This window comes from Diceros bicornis, chromosome 8 (assembly GCF_020826845.1).
Source record: "Diceros bicornis minor isolate mBicDic1 chromosome 8, mDicBic1.mat.cur, whole genome shotgun sequence".
NCBI lineage: Eukaryota > Metazoa > Chordata > Mammalia > Perissodactyla > Rhinocerotidae > Diceros > Diceros bicornis.
The window spans coordinates 31,370,021-31,387,428 of NC_080747.1; the positions used below are offsets into that span (position 1 = coordinate 31,370,021).

The window sequence follows — 17,408 nt, forward strand, 5'->3', positions numbered from 1 at the left end:
GAGAGTTCTGGGCTCCAGGGCCGTAAAGCTCTAGGAGAAACCCTGTCCTTAGGCTGCATAAGTGCATAAGAGGCTTTAACAACAAACACACTCTGCTTTGGAAATGACAGCCTTTCTGTTGCAGAATATTCGAAACTATGAAGTTCATCCTAATGTCTTCATAAATAAAAGCTGAAGCCAGTAAAAGGATATTTTTCTCTATATTATATAGTTAGTGGTAGGTCTTGGGGTTTCTTATACATTATGCATAAGGATGCCAGTGTCTGTGTAATTCCTGGATCCCACAGACCCATGCTGTCCTAAGTGGGTTCATGTCCAGCTGGCTAAGGGCTCTGGCTCCTCAGATTATAGGCAGGAAGTAGAAACTCAAGGCAGCATTGTGTTGTGATGTCATTTTGCAAAAACTGCTGTTTTTTTGCACAGTCCATCCCATCTATCAGTCCTGAAAAACTGTTTTATTAGTAGGTTCCGTAGACAAGTTACGTTTCTTAAAAACCATTTCTGTATGTAGCGTAGGTGACTTGAACCATGTTTGTTTAGCTCCATGATGGTGAATAGCTTCGTTTTAAATCCCAAAGCCTGCCATTCATACCCTGTAGTCTTTTTTGGCCTGAAGCCCATTTCATTATAAGCCTCCAGGCCTAGATAAACCCAAAAAACAAATGGACCATTGTTAACTATTCACTATTTTATATACAAGTAAAGGATTCTCAGCGTGCAGTCAGCATAGCTCGTATATTAGTAGATTACCTCAAATTAAGTGTAATGTACTTGGAGGGACAGTTGCCAATGATGTGTGTGGCTTAACCTTCACATGGTAATCATGCTTTTCTGAATGTCAGTCCTTCTCTCTGGGTGTCACATGATGTAAAATAGCCTCCTCCTGCATTTTTCCAGTTTGGGTATAGAGGGGTCCTGAGAGAGATGCCTGCTCTGTTCACCTTCTAATTGTCTGCCTTTGGGAAAAATCTGGAAAACAGGACCTGGACTGCTCCTCGTGGAGGAGGAGGCTGCGGTATCAGGCTCCTGATGTTTGTGCTGCCAAGTAGGTGAGAGAGGAGGTGGAATATAAAAACTAAGTGTTTGGCAAAAACACAGAAGCCACCTGTAATGTAGGGAAGGATTCAGAGAGGCTTTAGGGCTGAAACAGACTGGGAAAACAAGATTGTTTATACGGCCAGGAAAAATGGCTCTTCGGGTAACGTGATCCAGTGGTGACGAAGTGAGTTTTTGCAAAATCTGTTTGTGCTGTTGCTCTGCTGCAAGGCTGTCATCTTTCATCTCCCTCCCACCTGTTCCTGGTAGGAATGTAGGGGTGTCACACCTGGAGGACTATAGCCTCCCAGGAGAAGGTTAAGGAGAGGGATTGCCCTGGACCAAGACAAAGCCGGCGGGAGAAGAGATGGAGTACGAGTTTGCTTACTGGCCTCGTGCTTGGCCTTTATCATTTTCCCCCATAGGAAAATTGCACTTTTATATCCTGGGGAGTTTCAAATAGAGTTGCCATACACGTTAACACAATAACAGGGCTGCTGAGGTATCTTCAAAGGAAAGTAGTTATTTGCATTATTCTCAGCAAGTAACTGGCAGAGTGGTGGAGTCAGCTGAATTTAAGGGTCCCTCTACTTCCTGCCTGATAAAACCCTTTGCCTGTTTCTAGGTGACTTGAAAAAGGAGAGAAGAAAGGAAGTTGGCCACAGTGTTGAGCTGGGCCACTGCTCCAGCTGTTCACTTTCTTCTGCAGTGATTTTCAAATGTGGGAAATTAACTCACTTTTTCCCAAGGAGATTATTGTTTTTTTAAAAAAATTTCATAATGTAAATGTGTGAAGAAGATGGGCAAAATGAAAATAATTGGGTTGGGGCAGTGAGTTTGTGGGTAACATTTTTCTTTACTGTTATTTAAAAATTATTTAATTTTTTTAAATTTCCAGAGGGAGAAAAATGCACTCACTGTTTAAAGCATATAGATATTGCGCCACACGTGTAGTCAGATAAATTTAGGAGCCACTTCCTCCAAGCAAAACTTTGAAGGATCCGTCCTTCAACCTGTCAGGCACATTCCTTCATTGTGCAGCCACATTAACTCCTTACTTGAGACCTCCCTAGTCTAACAGAATTTTCTAGGGCTGAGCTTTCCCAGTCTCACTAGTATGGACAACTGGCCGGCTTGTCTTCAGCAAGATGGTGCCTGGAGCTGGCCTCCAGGAGTGCTGATGAATCAAGCGTCTCGCTGCTGGCAGCACGCACTTGTGAGTCTGCTGGTGGGAATCAGCGTGGTCTTGCCAGTAGCTCGCAGAAGGTGGCTTTTCTCTGTCTAAAGCTAGCTAACCCTTGCGAAGATCAGCCCCATGACGTGGATCTCGTTAACATCATCCCCTTACCAGTGCGCTTACCTACTCAGAAAAAAGGAACAGAAAGCCTTCGGTGACCCCTAGTGCGCTGGGTAGTTAGAACGCAAGGCCTGGGCAGAAAGCCCTTGAGGTCTGGCCCCCGTCTTTCCCTGCAGCCGGAGCTCTGGGCTTACCACACTCTTTTCAGGCTCCTGCACGCGCTATGTGGTTCTTTCACGCCTCTCTGCGTTTACACCTTCTTTTCCTTCTGCTCAGAGTAATATCCCCTGGCTTCTTACCTAGCAGGTTTCTATTGGTTCTTCTAGACTTGCTTTGCCAGCCACCTCTTCTTGGACTTCTGTCTTCCCTTTTGTTCTCATAATACCCTGGGCATAACTCTACGAAACGGGTAGTTGTGGTGTCTCGGTGGTTTGTTCTTTGTGCTTTGTTCATGGCTTAATCCCCAGAGCCCAGGACGATGCCTGGCTTATACCCAATGCTCAGTGAACGCTTGTTAACCTGAAGCAGAGAAACTTCTCAGCAGATAAGAGTGTTCCTAAGGTGTTGAGGACAGCATTAGGAAAGATTTCTTTATTGTTACATTAAATACAGCAGTAGATCTAATGAAATAAACATGTCCAGGCTAATGTTTTATTTCTTTAACATACCAATAGAGTTAAAAAAATAAATAAATAAAAACTTCCACACTTCCTTTTATTTTCTTCATACAGTCCCAAAAGTCTTAGTTTAGACTCGTAACAAGCATTCTCCTCAGTAGATTTGTTATAAAAGCCAAGATCCTAAAGGAATAAAACTTGGAAGACCTGTTGTTAACCTTAGAGACTGCTGATGTGGATTGCATATTTGATTATGCTCATGAAAGTTCCCCAATAATAATTTATTTTAGTTGGCTTAGATGTGGTACTGTATCTAGTTTTAAGATACTTGTCCCTCAGCATCTAAAGATACCGAGCTATAGCCAGTCATTGCTCTGACCGTGCAGTCCTTTCCCCAGGAGCCCTGCGCAGAATGTCTCGATATTTATTCTGATAATGCCATCAATTTTTGTTCAGCTATAAATGTTCATATATTGAAAGGAAATCTTACTGTCTAAACCACAGAAACTTCAAATTTACTTTGTTTTGTTTTGGGAAATATCATTTCTGTTTAAAAATACATCTTGGTGATAGTGCTATTTTAGATCTTTTTATTTGCTGTGGTGGTGAATTACATGGGTAGACTGTTTTATAAAGCAGACATTTCACAGGAGTATTCTCCCATAGCGCTGCCTTGAGACAGGTAAAACTTCCCCTAAGAAGCTCAGATTTCAAAGATACAATCAGTTCTCTAATGTATCTTTGCAGCCTCTACAGCCAAACCTAAGGAGGCAGCATGCATCCTTTCCAGTGTCCTGGGGCCGCCGTGAACCATGAGCAGTGGTGTTGTTTGCGGGAACTGTGGCTGAGCTCTGTGCGAGGGACAGGCTGATCTCAGCGGCATCATTGCTTAGGGCTGGTTAAGGCCTTTGTGAAGGTCACAGAGCATCTCCATGGCTAACCCAGCTGGCCGAGTCTCTCCTGTGTGCTGTCCACAAACTATTCTGACGCAGACACATTTCCCGTTTGCACAGCAGCATCCAGCCTTTGCCTTCCTGTTTCTTAGCGGCTTTTACATTGTCATCACACTAAACCACCTAGAGAGACACGTGCTGGGGAGTCTTCTCTCACCTGCTTTTGTCTTCCTTGACTTACTGAAATTTACAACTTTGTCTCTTCCATTATCCTGCAACAAAAAAAAAAGAGAGAAAAGAAACATTGACAGTTGCCTCTGATCATCTTTAAAACTGTAGTTTTTCTTACATTGTTGTTCCAGTTGTTAGGTAACATGCCTGAATGTAGTCACCCAACAATTAGTTATTAGGGCTGTGCTTTAGCCCAAGGACACTTCAGTCTCTGTCTCAGTGGCTTCACCTCCATGAGGAAGGGGGTCGAGGCCTGGGCTGCCTGCTTGCCGGTTGCCTTGGCCACTTGCCCTCACCCTCCCTGTGTACAGTCGGTGTAGATTTCCTGACGTTTGCCAACTGTTCTAAAAAAAATATGGCAAGAACTAGAAAAAAGCTTTGACAGAGTTCTTTGAATTCCTTAGAGGAAAAAATGTTTTTTATTCCATTTTATGCTAAAATTTGGTCTACTTGTAAGTATTTAATAATGTACTTTTGCAATTGTGCAGACTTTTTACAGTTTTTAGAGATCTTTTAATTCCCCTTATTTCAACGGAGGAAGCAGAGACATTTTTTCCATCTTAATTTCTGATGTAACTATAAAAATCTTTCAGTTTGGGCCATAAAAACATATGTTTTAGTAACTACTTTAAAATCCAGAGCATTCCTGGAAAAATAGACTAATAAAAAGTTTTCTTTTTCTCCATTTAACTTCTTTTTCTCTTTTTTTTTTTTGTGAGGAAGATCACCCCTGAGCTAACATCCGTGCTAATCCTCCTCTTTTTTGCTGAGGAAGACCGGCTCTGAGCTAACATCTATTGCCAATCCTCCTCCTTTTTTTTTTCTCCCAAAGCCCCAGTAGATGGTTGTATGGCATAGTTGTACATCCTTCTAGTTGCTATATGTGGGACGCGGCCTCAGCATGGCTGGAAAAGCGGTGCGTCGGCGCGCGCCTGGAATCTGAACCGGGGCCGCCAGTAGCGGAGCACGTGCACTTAGCCGCTAAGCCATGGGGCCGGCCCTCCATTTAACTTTTAAAGCATGCTTAAATTTAATATATTTTTGGAGCAAAAAAAAACAATCATCTGAACCTGTGATAAAATCTTAGCAGTATGTTTTTTTTTTTTTTTTTTTTGCAGTATTCAAATATTGCACTGTTATCTTGACAGCTCTATCTGAAATATCAAGCTCTTAAAGTTTGCAGTTTGGGTTTACGTTTCCCACCGTCCTGCTCTATGATGTACAGAAAAGAAAATGGAGTGGTATTTCATCAGAAACTGGTCTGGTTTAACTTCTTGCATTTCTGTGTTTTCCCAGATATGATCTTCCTTCAAGGATCAGAGGTCATGTTTAAAGTGGCGTTAAGTTTGTTGGGAAGCCATAAGCCCTTGATTCTGCAGCATGAAAATCTGGAAACCATAGTTGACTTTATAAAAAACACACTCCCCAATCTGGGCTTGGTGCAAATGGAAAAGACCATCAATCAGGTATGATTCCGTTCGAACCTTCCAAAGGCTTAAGCAATCGTGAGTATGTAGAAGCTTAAATTTTTTTCTTTTTTCTTTTTTTTGAGCAGGGCCTATTTCCTGCCCCTTTGTATTCTGAGCAGCATCTTGTGTGATGCCTGGCGTGTAGGAGACACGTCACAAATGTGTGTTCAGTGATTAAATGCGTGTCTGAGTGTGCATGTGCTAAGTGTAATGGGGAAATGCCACATGGAAACACGGTGGTAGTGTTTAGGTATGATAACCAGCACAAATTCTCAGTTTCTTATAATTAAGAGGTTTCACCTCTAGTCATTTGTTGTTCTGAAATACATACGTTTACTCAATGCAAGGCTTTTGTAAAATGAGTGCTTTGATTTTTCTGCTGAATGATATTAATTGGAATTTTTAAAAAATAACTCTGATAGCAAAGTTGTGATAGTATGTATTCTATATTTGTTTCATGATGTGTGTGTGTGTTTTTTTTTTTTAATAGAATTCACTTCCACATCTGTGGTTTCAGCACCTCTGGTTTCTGTGTACAGTGGTACCATTACTGTCTGAAATGTTAGAGGTGAAGGGTGAACTGAGCTGGGAATTACAACTAGACCAGTTGTTAAATGGTCTGGGTTAGGGGTGGGAGCAGATTTTGACTCTATAACGAAGAATCTTCCAGTAGTGACTGCTGACTATGAAGGACTGAGCTGCTTAATAGAAGGGGATGAGGTCACCATTGGAAGTGTCCAGAAGTTGGATGGCTAAGAATGCTCTGGAAGAGATTTCTGCATCAGGGCACTGCAGAGTCATCAGTCAGGCCTCTCATAAGCCTAGAACTTACCTTACCTGCTCCAAATATAACGAAAACAGAGCAATTAGGTAAAAACAGATAGTGAAATAAAGCTATTTTTTAAAAAATCCTCATTGTGAGAATTTCTGATAGTTCAAGAGGAGTCCAGTGATTCACGTGGATTGCACCCAGATGCGGCATTTGTGATGTAATTTGCTGCCCCTCCTTAGGTGTTGAGCATAGAAAAAGAAGCAAGTCTGGCTTGGAAAAGGGAGCGGGTTTCATCCCGATATTTAGTTTGGACCTCTGCACATTTCGTATGCCTGTATGAAAGAGCAGTTCTTTTCCGCTCTTGCTCCTCGTCTTTAGTTAATTGATAGGCTCTGCATCTCTCTGTATTTAACTTCCCTGGCATGTTCCTCTCAGTGTGAATAGCTTTGGCTTATTGAGGCCCTACTTTTTGCCAGGTTCTGTGTGAATCTGTATATATACATGATCTCATTTGGTCATGACCGCATTCCGGAGAGGAGGGGTGGTTTTAACCCATGAGGAACCTGGGGCTTAGAGTGGTTAATTAACTGCCCACAATCACCCTGCTGCAGAGTTGGGGAGGAGAAGGTTTCAGACTCTGGTCCTCTCTCCTCAAAGTGCATTAGCAGCGACTCAACCCCGCCAGGTACCTCCGGGTGTCGTCTAATTACAGAGTTTTCTGTATTTTACCTGTACCTTAATACTGAATTCTCCACCCTTGTGATTCTTTAACTTATGGCATTTGCGTGCGTTTATTCCCATTTAGAGCTTTCACTGAACACACGTATATGTTATGCCTGCCGGGTCAGACACAGGGCCTACAGCAGTGTCTGTGCCCAGGGAGTGGCTTGACTTGGCTCCTAGCTCCTGGCTCTAAGGCAGGCAGTCTCGGCTGACATTCAGTTTACCTCCCAGATACTGAGCCTCAGAAAAAAAAATCCCATATTTTCCCTCTTTTCTGTAAAAGGTTACTTATTGAGAGTATCAGGTGTCTTTAAATGCTGGAAGAATGGAAATGGGCACAACACAGAGACAGAACAGCTTTGTGTGTGTCTCCCTGATTTGTTTCAGGCAGCTGTTTTGAACACGTAATCCTTTATTCCACTGACTCCTTAACGACTCTGGGACATGTGTTATAATCCCCGGGTTTTTTTTTTTTTTTTTGTGAGGAAGATTGGCCCTGGGCTAACATCCATGCCCATCTTCCTCTACTTTATATGGGATGCCGCCACAGCATGGTTTGACAAGCAGTGCATAGGTCTGAGCCCGGGATCGAACCTGCAAGCCCTGGGCTGCCAAAGCGGAGCACATGAACTTAACCGCTACCCCCCGGGCCAGCCCCATAATCCCTACGTTTTTAGATGGGAAAAACTGGGCATGGAGAGAGTAACATGCCCAGCACCCTGTATAAAGTGGTGGAGCCAAGAAGGTAATCTGTCTCTCTGACACCAAAGCCCATCCTATGCAGAAAATAACCATGTCATCCAGTAATTTCAAGTATGGTAAGAACTACAGTGGTGCTTGTGCAAAGGCTTATAGGAGCCGGGCTGGTGGAGTGAGTGCGTGCTGCCGGTTGAGAATTGAAGGGGTTTCAGCCGGGCCTAAAAGAATGAGCTAAGTCAGGGGTCGCACACATTTTCTATAGAGGGCCAGATAGTAAGTATTCTAGGCTTTGTGGGCCATAAGGTCTCTGCAGCCACTCAACTGTGCCTTTGCAGCACAAAAGCAGCCACAGGTAGTATGTATAGAAATGAAATTGTTGCAGTAAAACTTTATTTACAAAAATAAATAATCTGTCCCATGCAGTGGGACACAGTCAGTCCACAGGCTGTAGTTTGCTGACCCCTGATCACAGCAGACGCAAAGGCACGGGAGTGAGAGAGAGAAATTCTAGATGCCTGACAGGTTCAGCTTTTTAGGGGACGTTGGAGATTGGGAGAGGGCAGTGTAGGGAACACAAAATCTACATTTCAGGGCCCAGGTTTTCATTCTACAAAGTCTTGATGAGAAACAGTTATAAAGCCAGGCAGCTCTCTGCCCTCTTCCCCTCTCATGTTTTTCATGTGGAACTAAACATCTGAGTGCTGTCAGGCTTTCTGCCCTCTCACTGTCCCCTCCCCTCCAGAGGGTGCTCTAGTCTCAAGTCCTACTCAGGGATGAGGCCTGAGATGCAGTGCAGTTCCTCTGCTGCCTTAGAGAACCCCCAGGCTCAAATCTTGGAGGTTCACAGGGTGGAAGTGACAGATGCATTAACTGCACACGACTGAACCTTCTGTCCTGTGTATGGATGGGGTGGGGTCTGGGTGGTCCTCTGTGATAGCCATGGCTCCATTTCATCAAATGCCCTCTCTATGGATGGCCTCAGCTTGAGCAGTGGGACACAGCCTGCCTCCAGGATGGGAGAGGAAGTAGCTAAGGACAGGGCTCTGGAGCTCCAGCTCTGGACAGGCTGGGAGCAGCCCCAGAGGGGCAGATTCAGAATTGACCGAGTCCAGAGCAGAAGGGCAAGGGTCTCTGAAGGCTCTGTGGTAGTTCCTCAGTGTGAATTAACTGTCAGTTGAATATAAGCCATAAAATCCTCTGACCCAAGAAGGGAGGAAGCCCCGGGAATGACAAACGAAGAGAGGGAGGCCAGTTTGTGTTCCTGTCGCAGTGAGCGCCTCTGCCTGCGCAGCGTCGGGTCAGGGTAAGTAAGAAAGAGTTGAAGGGGCGCTTGGGAAGACGGGCAGATAGCCTATTTTTAACATCCTTTGGGCTGTATTCAAAGTGTGGCCCCAGACCAGCACCATCACTGTATCATGTAGAAACTTGTTAGAAACCAGCATCTGAGGCCCCACCCCAGCCCTGCTGAGTCAGAATCTGCATTTTAATAAGATCCCCCGGGGGTTCACACTCAACACGAACATTTGAGAAGCTCTGTTATGGGCAACTTCATTGTAAACACACTGGGCAATTCTCTGTTCTAGTTGAGCTTGTAGGATAGAAACCAGAATCTTAACAACGTTCCTTTGTTCAGAAGATGCTCCTCAAAATCGCAGTGGTGAGGCTGCCTCTTCTGCCCTTGGGTGGAGCCCTCGCTCCTTGGGCAGTTTGCACTGTTGAAAATGAGTACTTTTTTAAACAGCCAATCAGTGCTGTACCAAGAGGGTGGGGTACAGTGAGGAGGAGTATTTTACCACTGGCATTGTTTGGAATTGCTTGCATGTGGTGATAATAAAAAGCAGACCAATTTTTAGTTGGGTTCATTATTGTTTTTAAATTCACTGCAGACTCTGCGCCTCCTTATTGCCCATACCCAGGCAGACTACTCCACTGTCCAGCCTTTGGTGTGCCACGGAGACCAACAGATTGGGGGGCAGGGTCTGGGGATTGGGAAAATGGAAAGTATGTGGCTAGTTCTGCAGACATGAGGGTTAATGGCTTCGTTATACTGAGTGTCCACAGACTGCAAAGAGAAACACTAAGTCTCCAATAGCAAATAAGCCAAGAACATAGATAGATAATTCACTAAAAAGGAGATTCATCTAGTAAACAAATATCTGGGAAAATATTTAGCTTCGTAATTTAAAGAACATATAATGCTTTACCTACTTGACTAACAAAATGGAATTTTTTAATGCCAATACACAGTGCCAAAGGTATACTGTATCTGGCACATTTGTATGTTGCTAATGGCATTGTACATTGATTATTCCCACTTGGGAGGTAGTTTGGCAATACGTATCACAAGCCAGTGAAATATCCATAGCCTTTGACTCAGTAATCCCATTTCTTGGAATGTATCCTTAGGAAATAATCCAAAACATGGGGAAAGCAATATGTACAAGGATGTTTAGAGTTGTCATTTACAACAAAAACTCTTGCAAGTAACTAGATATCCAAAACTTGATGAATGGATTAACATGGTTATATGGTGAGTTGGTACAATACCATGAAACCATTTATAATTATGGTTATGAAAAATATATAGCAATTTGAAAAAGCATTGTTTGAGGACCAGGGCTCTCCTTTTACCACAAGCCACATACTGCCATGGTTTGGGATAAATTCTGGGGCATAACTGCAAAATATCAAGGGCTGTAAGTGTTTTGGCAGCCAGAAGATAATGATGCAATTAAGCAGAGCTGATTATTACCCAGGATGGTTCCTAGGGCTTAATGGAGGCCTGAAAGAGTGTGTGGCTTTGGGCACAGCTGAGAGCCATTAACCTTAGAGCATCAATCTGTATAAAAGGCCAGAGGTTTTGTTCCTGGGTTTTCTAGGTTAGGAGCTCATTTAAAAATAAATCTTTGGGGCGGGGGGAAGTAACTGTGTCTATGACATTTATTCTGCACCATATTTCTAATTACACACTAATGCCATGGCAATCTCGGTTTTAATGTTTGTGGTTTTTACTCTGTTTGAGCTATTCAGAAGTTCCATGAAGTGGCATCCTTGGTAATTTTGCTGAAGCACAAGGTTGAATGTGAGGGTTGCATGACAAGTGTGTGGAAGCAGATCCCTTAGCTAAGTGAGCACCTACTCAACCTGCCAGGCACATGCTGAGAACTTGCATGAGTTGTCTCGTGTAATTCCCTCAGCGATGCTGGGAGATGGGTGTTTTCACCCCCTGCTGGAGGCCAGGAGCTGAGACTGGGAGAGGTCAAGTCACTTGCTCAAGGTCGTTCAGTGATTTGCCAGTTGGAGCCACGATTCGAGGGCTGACTCAAAGCCTCTGAGTCAATTTCCTCGACTGTAAACATGATCATCCCTGCTGACCTCACAGTCACTCTGAGGGACAACGGAGAATCAGATCAAGGCAGTAAACTGCTCACACACATGCCACAAATACAATCTGTATTAGTTTTTCAGCATAGAATGACTTTTGTGCCTCATTAGTATTGTCCACTGAATTAAAGTGAAAACCAAGAAGCTGAAAAATTAATCTCAGGAGAAAATAAGACTGTTGGGAATGGTGAGAAAGAAAACGTGGTTTTTGAAAATTGATTTCAGGGAAGGTAAGACTCATCTGTTTTTGAGTGCTAACAGGGTGCCATCAGGGGAAATGAGTTTTTCATTGACTTTAACTATGTTGAAGTGTCTTTCTTAAGGAAATGCAGTGAAGTCAGTTTCTGCTCTTGTAAAGTCTAACTTCATTCTCTGTGTGTGTGTTGTGATCATGCTGGCTTTTTTTTATGTGGTCACTGAAGTTGCAGATCCCCCAAATCCACATTGGGGTTTCGCTCCTTGCTGAGAGGCACAGCCCCATGGGTGATCCCACAGAAATAATGGGAGAGAGAGGAGGTGCCTTGGGCAGCAGCGGCATCTGCCTTCTGACCCGCTCGTCAGCCTTGTTTCCACCAGGCTCACTCACCAAGAGAAAGTACAGACGTGAACAGCTCACTCACTTGTGTGCTCTGGGGTTGTTTTTCTCACGGGTGGTTTTTTTCATCACTGTTACTATTATGGGAAGGAAGGCAACTTAGGCATTGTTTCGTATTCACTCATCTGTGTGGGTGACATTTGGGTTTTGGCTCTTTTCTGCATATTTTGTGTGCAAAGGAGGGTTCTTCAGTAAACAGTTCCATTACTTAGCTGTTCTTGTAACTCTGAAAACCCAACTGAACTATAATTAAACTTTGACTTGGTGACTGGGCAAATAGGGCTATGATTCTTTTGTTTTGTTTTGTTTTCTCCCTTTGACCCACAGTTTATGTATCTAACCTAATAGAATTTTCAGAGAAAAAGGAAATAGGTACTGAAATAAGAACTAAAATTTTTGTAAGCCTTTTCAAAAGTCAGATTTTGGCTTTTGGAAAATGAGTATCAGAGACCCATTCTTACTGTTACCTTAGGCTTATTTCTCAATGCTTCTTATATCATTTTTTCCCCAGTAAAATTATTACCTTTTCAGGGCAGAGAGTTTTCCTTAGTTTTCACTGAGAGTAGCAGGCAGAGAGTGGGTGCTTAGTGGATGCTCACTGACATGATCACCTGTGAGTGTGGGGGGTGGGGGTGTGTGTCTGATTGTTCTCGTGTTCAGTGCCTGGTGACTTTTCTGTATTTAACAGGTGTTTGAGATGGACATCTCTAAACAGTTACAAGCTTATGAAGTTGAGTACCACGTGCTTCAAGAAGAACTTATCGATTCCTCTCCTCTCAGTGACAACCAAAGAATGGACAAATTAGAGAAAACCAACAGCAGCTTACGCAAACAGAACCTTGACCTCCTTGAACAACTGCAGGTAGAGAATATGTATGAGGCGGCTTCCTGAACCCCGACTGTCTGGTAGTTCATTAACGCACCAAAGGCACCAGCAGGCTGGGTTTTCCCATGACCGCAGGACCTTTTTCTCCCCAGTGTGTTTATAATTGTGATCAAAGGTATCCCAGGAGAACTGGGCCTTTTTATTAGGGGCAGACAGATTCTCCTTTGCTGAGGTCAGAGAGTCCTGGAGCTTTCTAAGAGGCTGTTTCTGCGCAAAGCATTTTAGGAAACAGGCCCAGAGTTGAACTTGGGTTTAGGATGCTGTGGTGCTATTAGCTGATTGCCAGCAATTTTGCTTTTTGTAATGACAAGAGAATCAAAGGCTTGAGCTTCCATGAGCGAAACCAGCTAGGTCCACAGAGGGATATTAAAGGAGGAAAGTGACACAGAAATCTACCAACAAAATAAACCAGAGCATATGATCATGATTTGTGAGTCCTTGCTGCAAACACAAAGGTTTGATTAATGAAGGACACAGTTGGCCCCTCTAGAAGCTTCCATTTTAACATGGATAAATGTGGATGAGGTCATACAATAGAAAGGCAAACACAGACCGTGCAGGCAGAAGGGTGAGATGGAGCGAGCGAGGGAGTGCAGTCCAGAGACCTGGATCTTGCCAGATGTGCTGCTGCCCCCACCACATTGTCGCCTTGCACAGACTGCTAACCTGCTCTGTCCTGATTCCCTCGTCTGTGTGACAAGGACAGAAAGAATACCTAACTGCTTAGCATGGCTCCTTTACCAATCAAATGGAATAAGGTAACCATACAGTCTGCGTTTTTAAGGTCATAAATGGGTGGTAATGCTGTAATGTTTTGGAGGTGTTTAAAAAAAATTTTTTTAGTTGCTGCAGAGAAAAATACATATTTCATGGTGTTCCTAGGCTGTCCTTAGAATAAGCTTTCCATCCTGATCTAAGCCTCTTATTTTTCTGCATAGAAAGTTGCCACTTTGCAGACACAAGCTTGGCAGTGATGTGAGAAAGGCCAGCATTTGAGAGCCTAATAAATCAACCCTTGTCTAAAATGCATTCCTCCCAGCAGGGATGTATCCCAGTAGACCCTAGTAGATGTTTACGGTAGAGGAACCAAGAAAAATGCTTTCTCTACCCCCAGTCCTAACGACCAGTCACATTCTGAAATTTAGCTTCTTTTTCCCTGCTAAGATTGAGACATCCTAACTGAAAATATGCCTGTGTACGATTTCCCAAGGATGTCTCAGCTATAACCGGAAGGGAAGACTCAAAGGGATAGAGCCTTATCTGGCCTGTAAAGGTCTGCAGTGTAGGTGGTAATTGTAAATGATTTCCAAACAGTAGGTCCCTGAAATATAACACGATGGAAACCGTTCTCACAAGTCTCAGATTTGCATTTGAAGCATTTGGCTTGTTAAGATAGGCAGTACTCGAATAACAACTTCATTTTATTGGGCTAATGCCCATGTGGTTTGTTTTGTGATGAGGGTGGAAGTAATTTTATGTTGCTGCTGGGATACTGTACCCGTTTTGTGAAGAGAGGGAGTTGTGAAAAGCTGCTCGGTTATCAATGTTTTTCAAGAAAGGCATCAAGCAGTAATGGGTAATACAGATGTTCTCCTTGGAATGATCTTTCTCTTGACCCAGTGGCTCTGTGCTTCTAGAGGTATCATTCAAGACTGCAGCTAGTGGCAATCCACCATTGTTTAGAGTCTTTGCTGTGCTGGGTGCCAGGGGCCACCAAGATTCATAAGACACTGCCCCTCTCAAAGAGTTGGGATAGGGATGTGGTGTGTCAATTGGTGGGTGCTTGAATATGGTTTTCCAATTACCCTCTGTGAGTCACATGGATTTACTGTCTTTCAGCTGGATTATGTAAGTTCTTTTTGTGAGACTCACCTCCTTTCCTTTTTTATTTTTAACAATTTTCTGAGTCCAAGGATAGGTGTTCAATACAGTAGTACTTAATTTTCTAACATAAATCTTTGGTTTTTTGCCAGGGTATCAAAATTGACGTGTTTTTCAGCTTTGTTCTCTTCAAAGAGTTTTAGACATACTAAGTCGCATTTATTTTCTGTTAATCACACAAGAATGTTGTCTAGCAGCTGGAAACCAAACTGTTTAACCTGTTTTGTCCAGCAGCATACCTAAGACGATTGCATAGACAGGCCAAATGGTGCCAGATAATAACGGACGTACATTTTCTGTAATAACCACAAGTCATTGAGTGCCCACGAGCTAGGTGCTCTGGGAAGCCAGACTGTGTGCAGGATGAGATATGCTTTCTTCCATGAAAGAGCTTCATCTGGGGCCGGCCCGGTGGCATAGCAGTTAAGTGCACGCACTCTGCTGTGGCGGCCCGGGGTTCGCAGGTTCAGATCCCAGGCGCATGCTGCCGCACTGCTTGTCAAGCCATGCTGTGGTGGCATCCCATATAAAGTGGAGGAAGATGGGTATGGATGTTAGCTCAGGGCCAGTCTTCCTCAGCAAAAGAGGAGGATTGGCAACAGATGTTAGCTCAGGGCTGATCTTCCTCACAAAAAAAATAAATAAATAAAAAATAAAAAGGTTCATCCTCACAAAAAAAAAGAGCTTCATCTTACTGAGGAAACCTGACATTCATGCAGAGCAGTAAATGACCAGCAAAACAGCTCACTCCGAAGCTGTGAGGTACACCTGGGCATGCTGTGGGACTAGAGAATGAGGAGTCCTTTGTGGGGATGAGGTGGGACCTGGCCCAGGCTTGCCCATGGGTAGGATTGTGAGGATCAGAAAGTACTGCGTGGAGATGCACACCAAGCATGACCACCCCCTGCTCGGGAAGCTGACAAACTTGGATCTCAGTCCTTTTATCCTTCTATTTTGAGTATTCCAGTGGAACTGCCAGAGCTAGACTTTGAGTCATAAGTTATTTGTCTGGCACGAGTGTTATCTTGTTCAAAAAACTGTTTCCCTTGTTTTGAGAATGGGAAAAAAAAAATGTACCATTCTTCCCACCTAAAATAAACGGGGGCACGTTGAGGGCTGGACTGGATTAACAGGATAGAGCTGTACGTTACTGACCCAGTGACCTGAGCACTACAGATGCAGTTGTGAGCTGAGGAATAGGCCAGAAAGCCCTCGGGGACAGCAACATAAAGGTCGTACTTTCTGTGGTTCTCTCAGGAAACCACTCGGCTTCACTTGTTGCCCGAGAAGCTGGCCCTAGTAGATTAGAGAGAGGAGGGACTGTTGCTAGAGAGAAGCACCTAGAAGTTGCGCCTGACGTTAATCATGTGCTAGGCTGAGGGTGTAGACTGGGTGGGAGTGAGGACACTGCTGACCTCTGTGGTGCTGGTGACCAGTCAGTGAGACCGTGCATGTGAACCTCTGAGCAGAATGCTTGGCCATTGTGAGCACTCCACATGTGTTCTGGGGGAAATGCCCAGGTTTCTTGGCATAGTGATGTCTTGTTACTGTAAGGAAAATAAAAAGAATTTCAGATTAGAGAGCTGTTACTACTTGGGCCTTTACACAGAAACTGTTTTAACTATCAGTCTGAAATCACTTAGTACGTGTAAATATATGTATTAGTCAACATAGGCCAGGCCGTGCTCTGGTAATAAAGCTCCAAATCTTGGTGGCTTAGCACAACAGAAGTCTTTTTGCCCTTGAACCTCTACCTCTTGTTCATGCAACATTCTTTGGCCATATCAGAGCTGTCCTCCCTGGAGTGGGTGACTCGGGGATTGGGCTCCCTCCACATTGAAGCCACCATCTCAACGTGTCACTTCCAAAGTAGTCACAGCAGGGGAAGAAAATGCTGGAGGATCTCAGGATGGCCCAGCCTACTTGCAAGGGAACCTGGGAAATGTAGTCTTGTTGTGTGGCCAGAAGAACTGATTGCAAACACTAGGCTATCTCTGTCAAAATATGGCTCCAAAGTGCCCTCAAGGCTGGAGAGCAGAGTGTATGGTGGATCTGCCTGTATTATCACTGGGCAGCTCCATTCTCATTTCTTCTTTTATTCTCCAGGTGGCAAATGGTAGGATCCAAAGCCTCGAAGCCACAGTCGAGAAGCTTCTGACCAGCGAAAGCAAGCTGAAGCAGGCTACCCTCGCCTTAGAGCTGGAGAGGTCGGCCCTGCTGCAGACGGTGGAGGAGCTTCGGAGGCAGGCTGCAGAGCTGAGCGGTGCAGAGCCTGACCTCACACAGCCCGAGCCCACGGGTGACTGACAGTGCAGGGGACAGCACCTCTCAGAGCATGGCTCCAGAGGAGACCTTGCAACACCATCCCAACACTGTCCAGGCCTTAACTGAGAGACGCAGAAGATGCGGGAGGGAGAGAACCAAGCGTGTGAAGCGTGCTTCTCAGGGAGGAAACTGGCTTGCCAGCATGCGGATTCTTCTGAACTAAGACTTGCAATTCAGGGGGACGAATGTCCTGGTGTTTTTGTTGTTGTTTAGGTTCTGATTCGTCCCTTCTCCGGTCCTGATTCCTGTACTCAGTAGATTTAGATGGCGTGGTCATGAATAAATGCACCTTTGTGTTTCCATGTTGTTTCCTTTTTCAGTTTCACTGTTTCTGAAGAGCATTCTTAGTACTGTGGAATTTCAGAAGCTGGAAGGGTTCAAGATGATGCCTCTGGCAAAGAGGCTGCTCCATCATTCTTCCAAAGAGGGTTTGTGTGACCACATCCTCAGCATCACTGGCAGTGTGCAGTTGGCCCTTGTCCATTCTTGTTATGGAATGCCCAGAGGACCACTGTGAAAGATCAAAAGTGATTTGTTTAAATTTGGCATCTTGAATTTGATCTCTTTCCTTGGTATTTAATGACGTTTGTCTTTTTTAAAA

The 17,408-nt window shown here is 44.2% G+C and overlaps 1 protein-coding gene across 6 annotated transcripts in view; it reads left to right on the top strand.

The window, feature by feature from the left end:
• The window catches only part of TBC1D1 (TBC1 domain family member 1), a 221,123-nt gene extending 204,016 nt beyond the window's left edge, over nt 1-17,107 (top strand). For all 6 annotated transcript variants that reach the window (XM_058546873.1, XM_058546871.1, XM_058546872.1 and 3 more), the window contains 3 exons: nt 5,370-5,539; nt 12,404-12,577; nt 16,589-17,107. In XM_058546873.1, the coding sequence (XP_058402856.1) occupies nt 5,370-5,539; nt 12,404-12,577; nt 16,589-16,789 (545 nt within the window). In that variant the 3' untranslated portion in view covers nt 16,790-17,107. The remainder of the gene's footprint in view (nt 1-5,369; nt 5,540-12,403; nt 12,578-16,588) is intronic.
• The last annotated feature ends 301 nt before the right edge of the window (nt 17,108-17,408 follow it).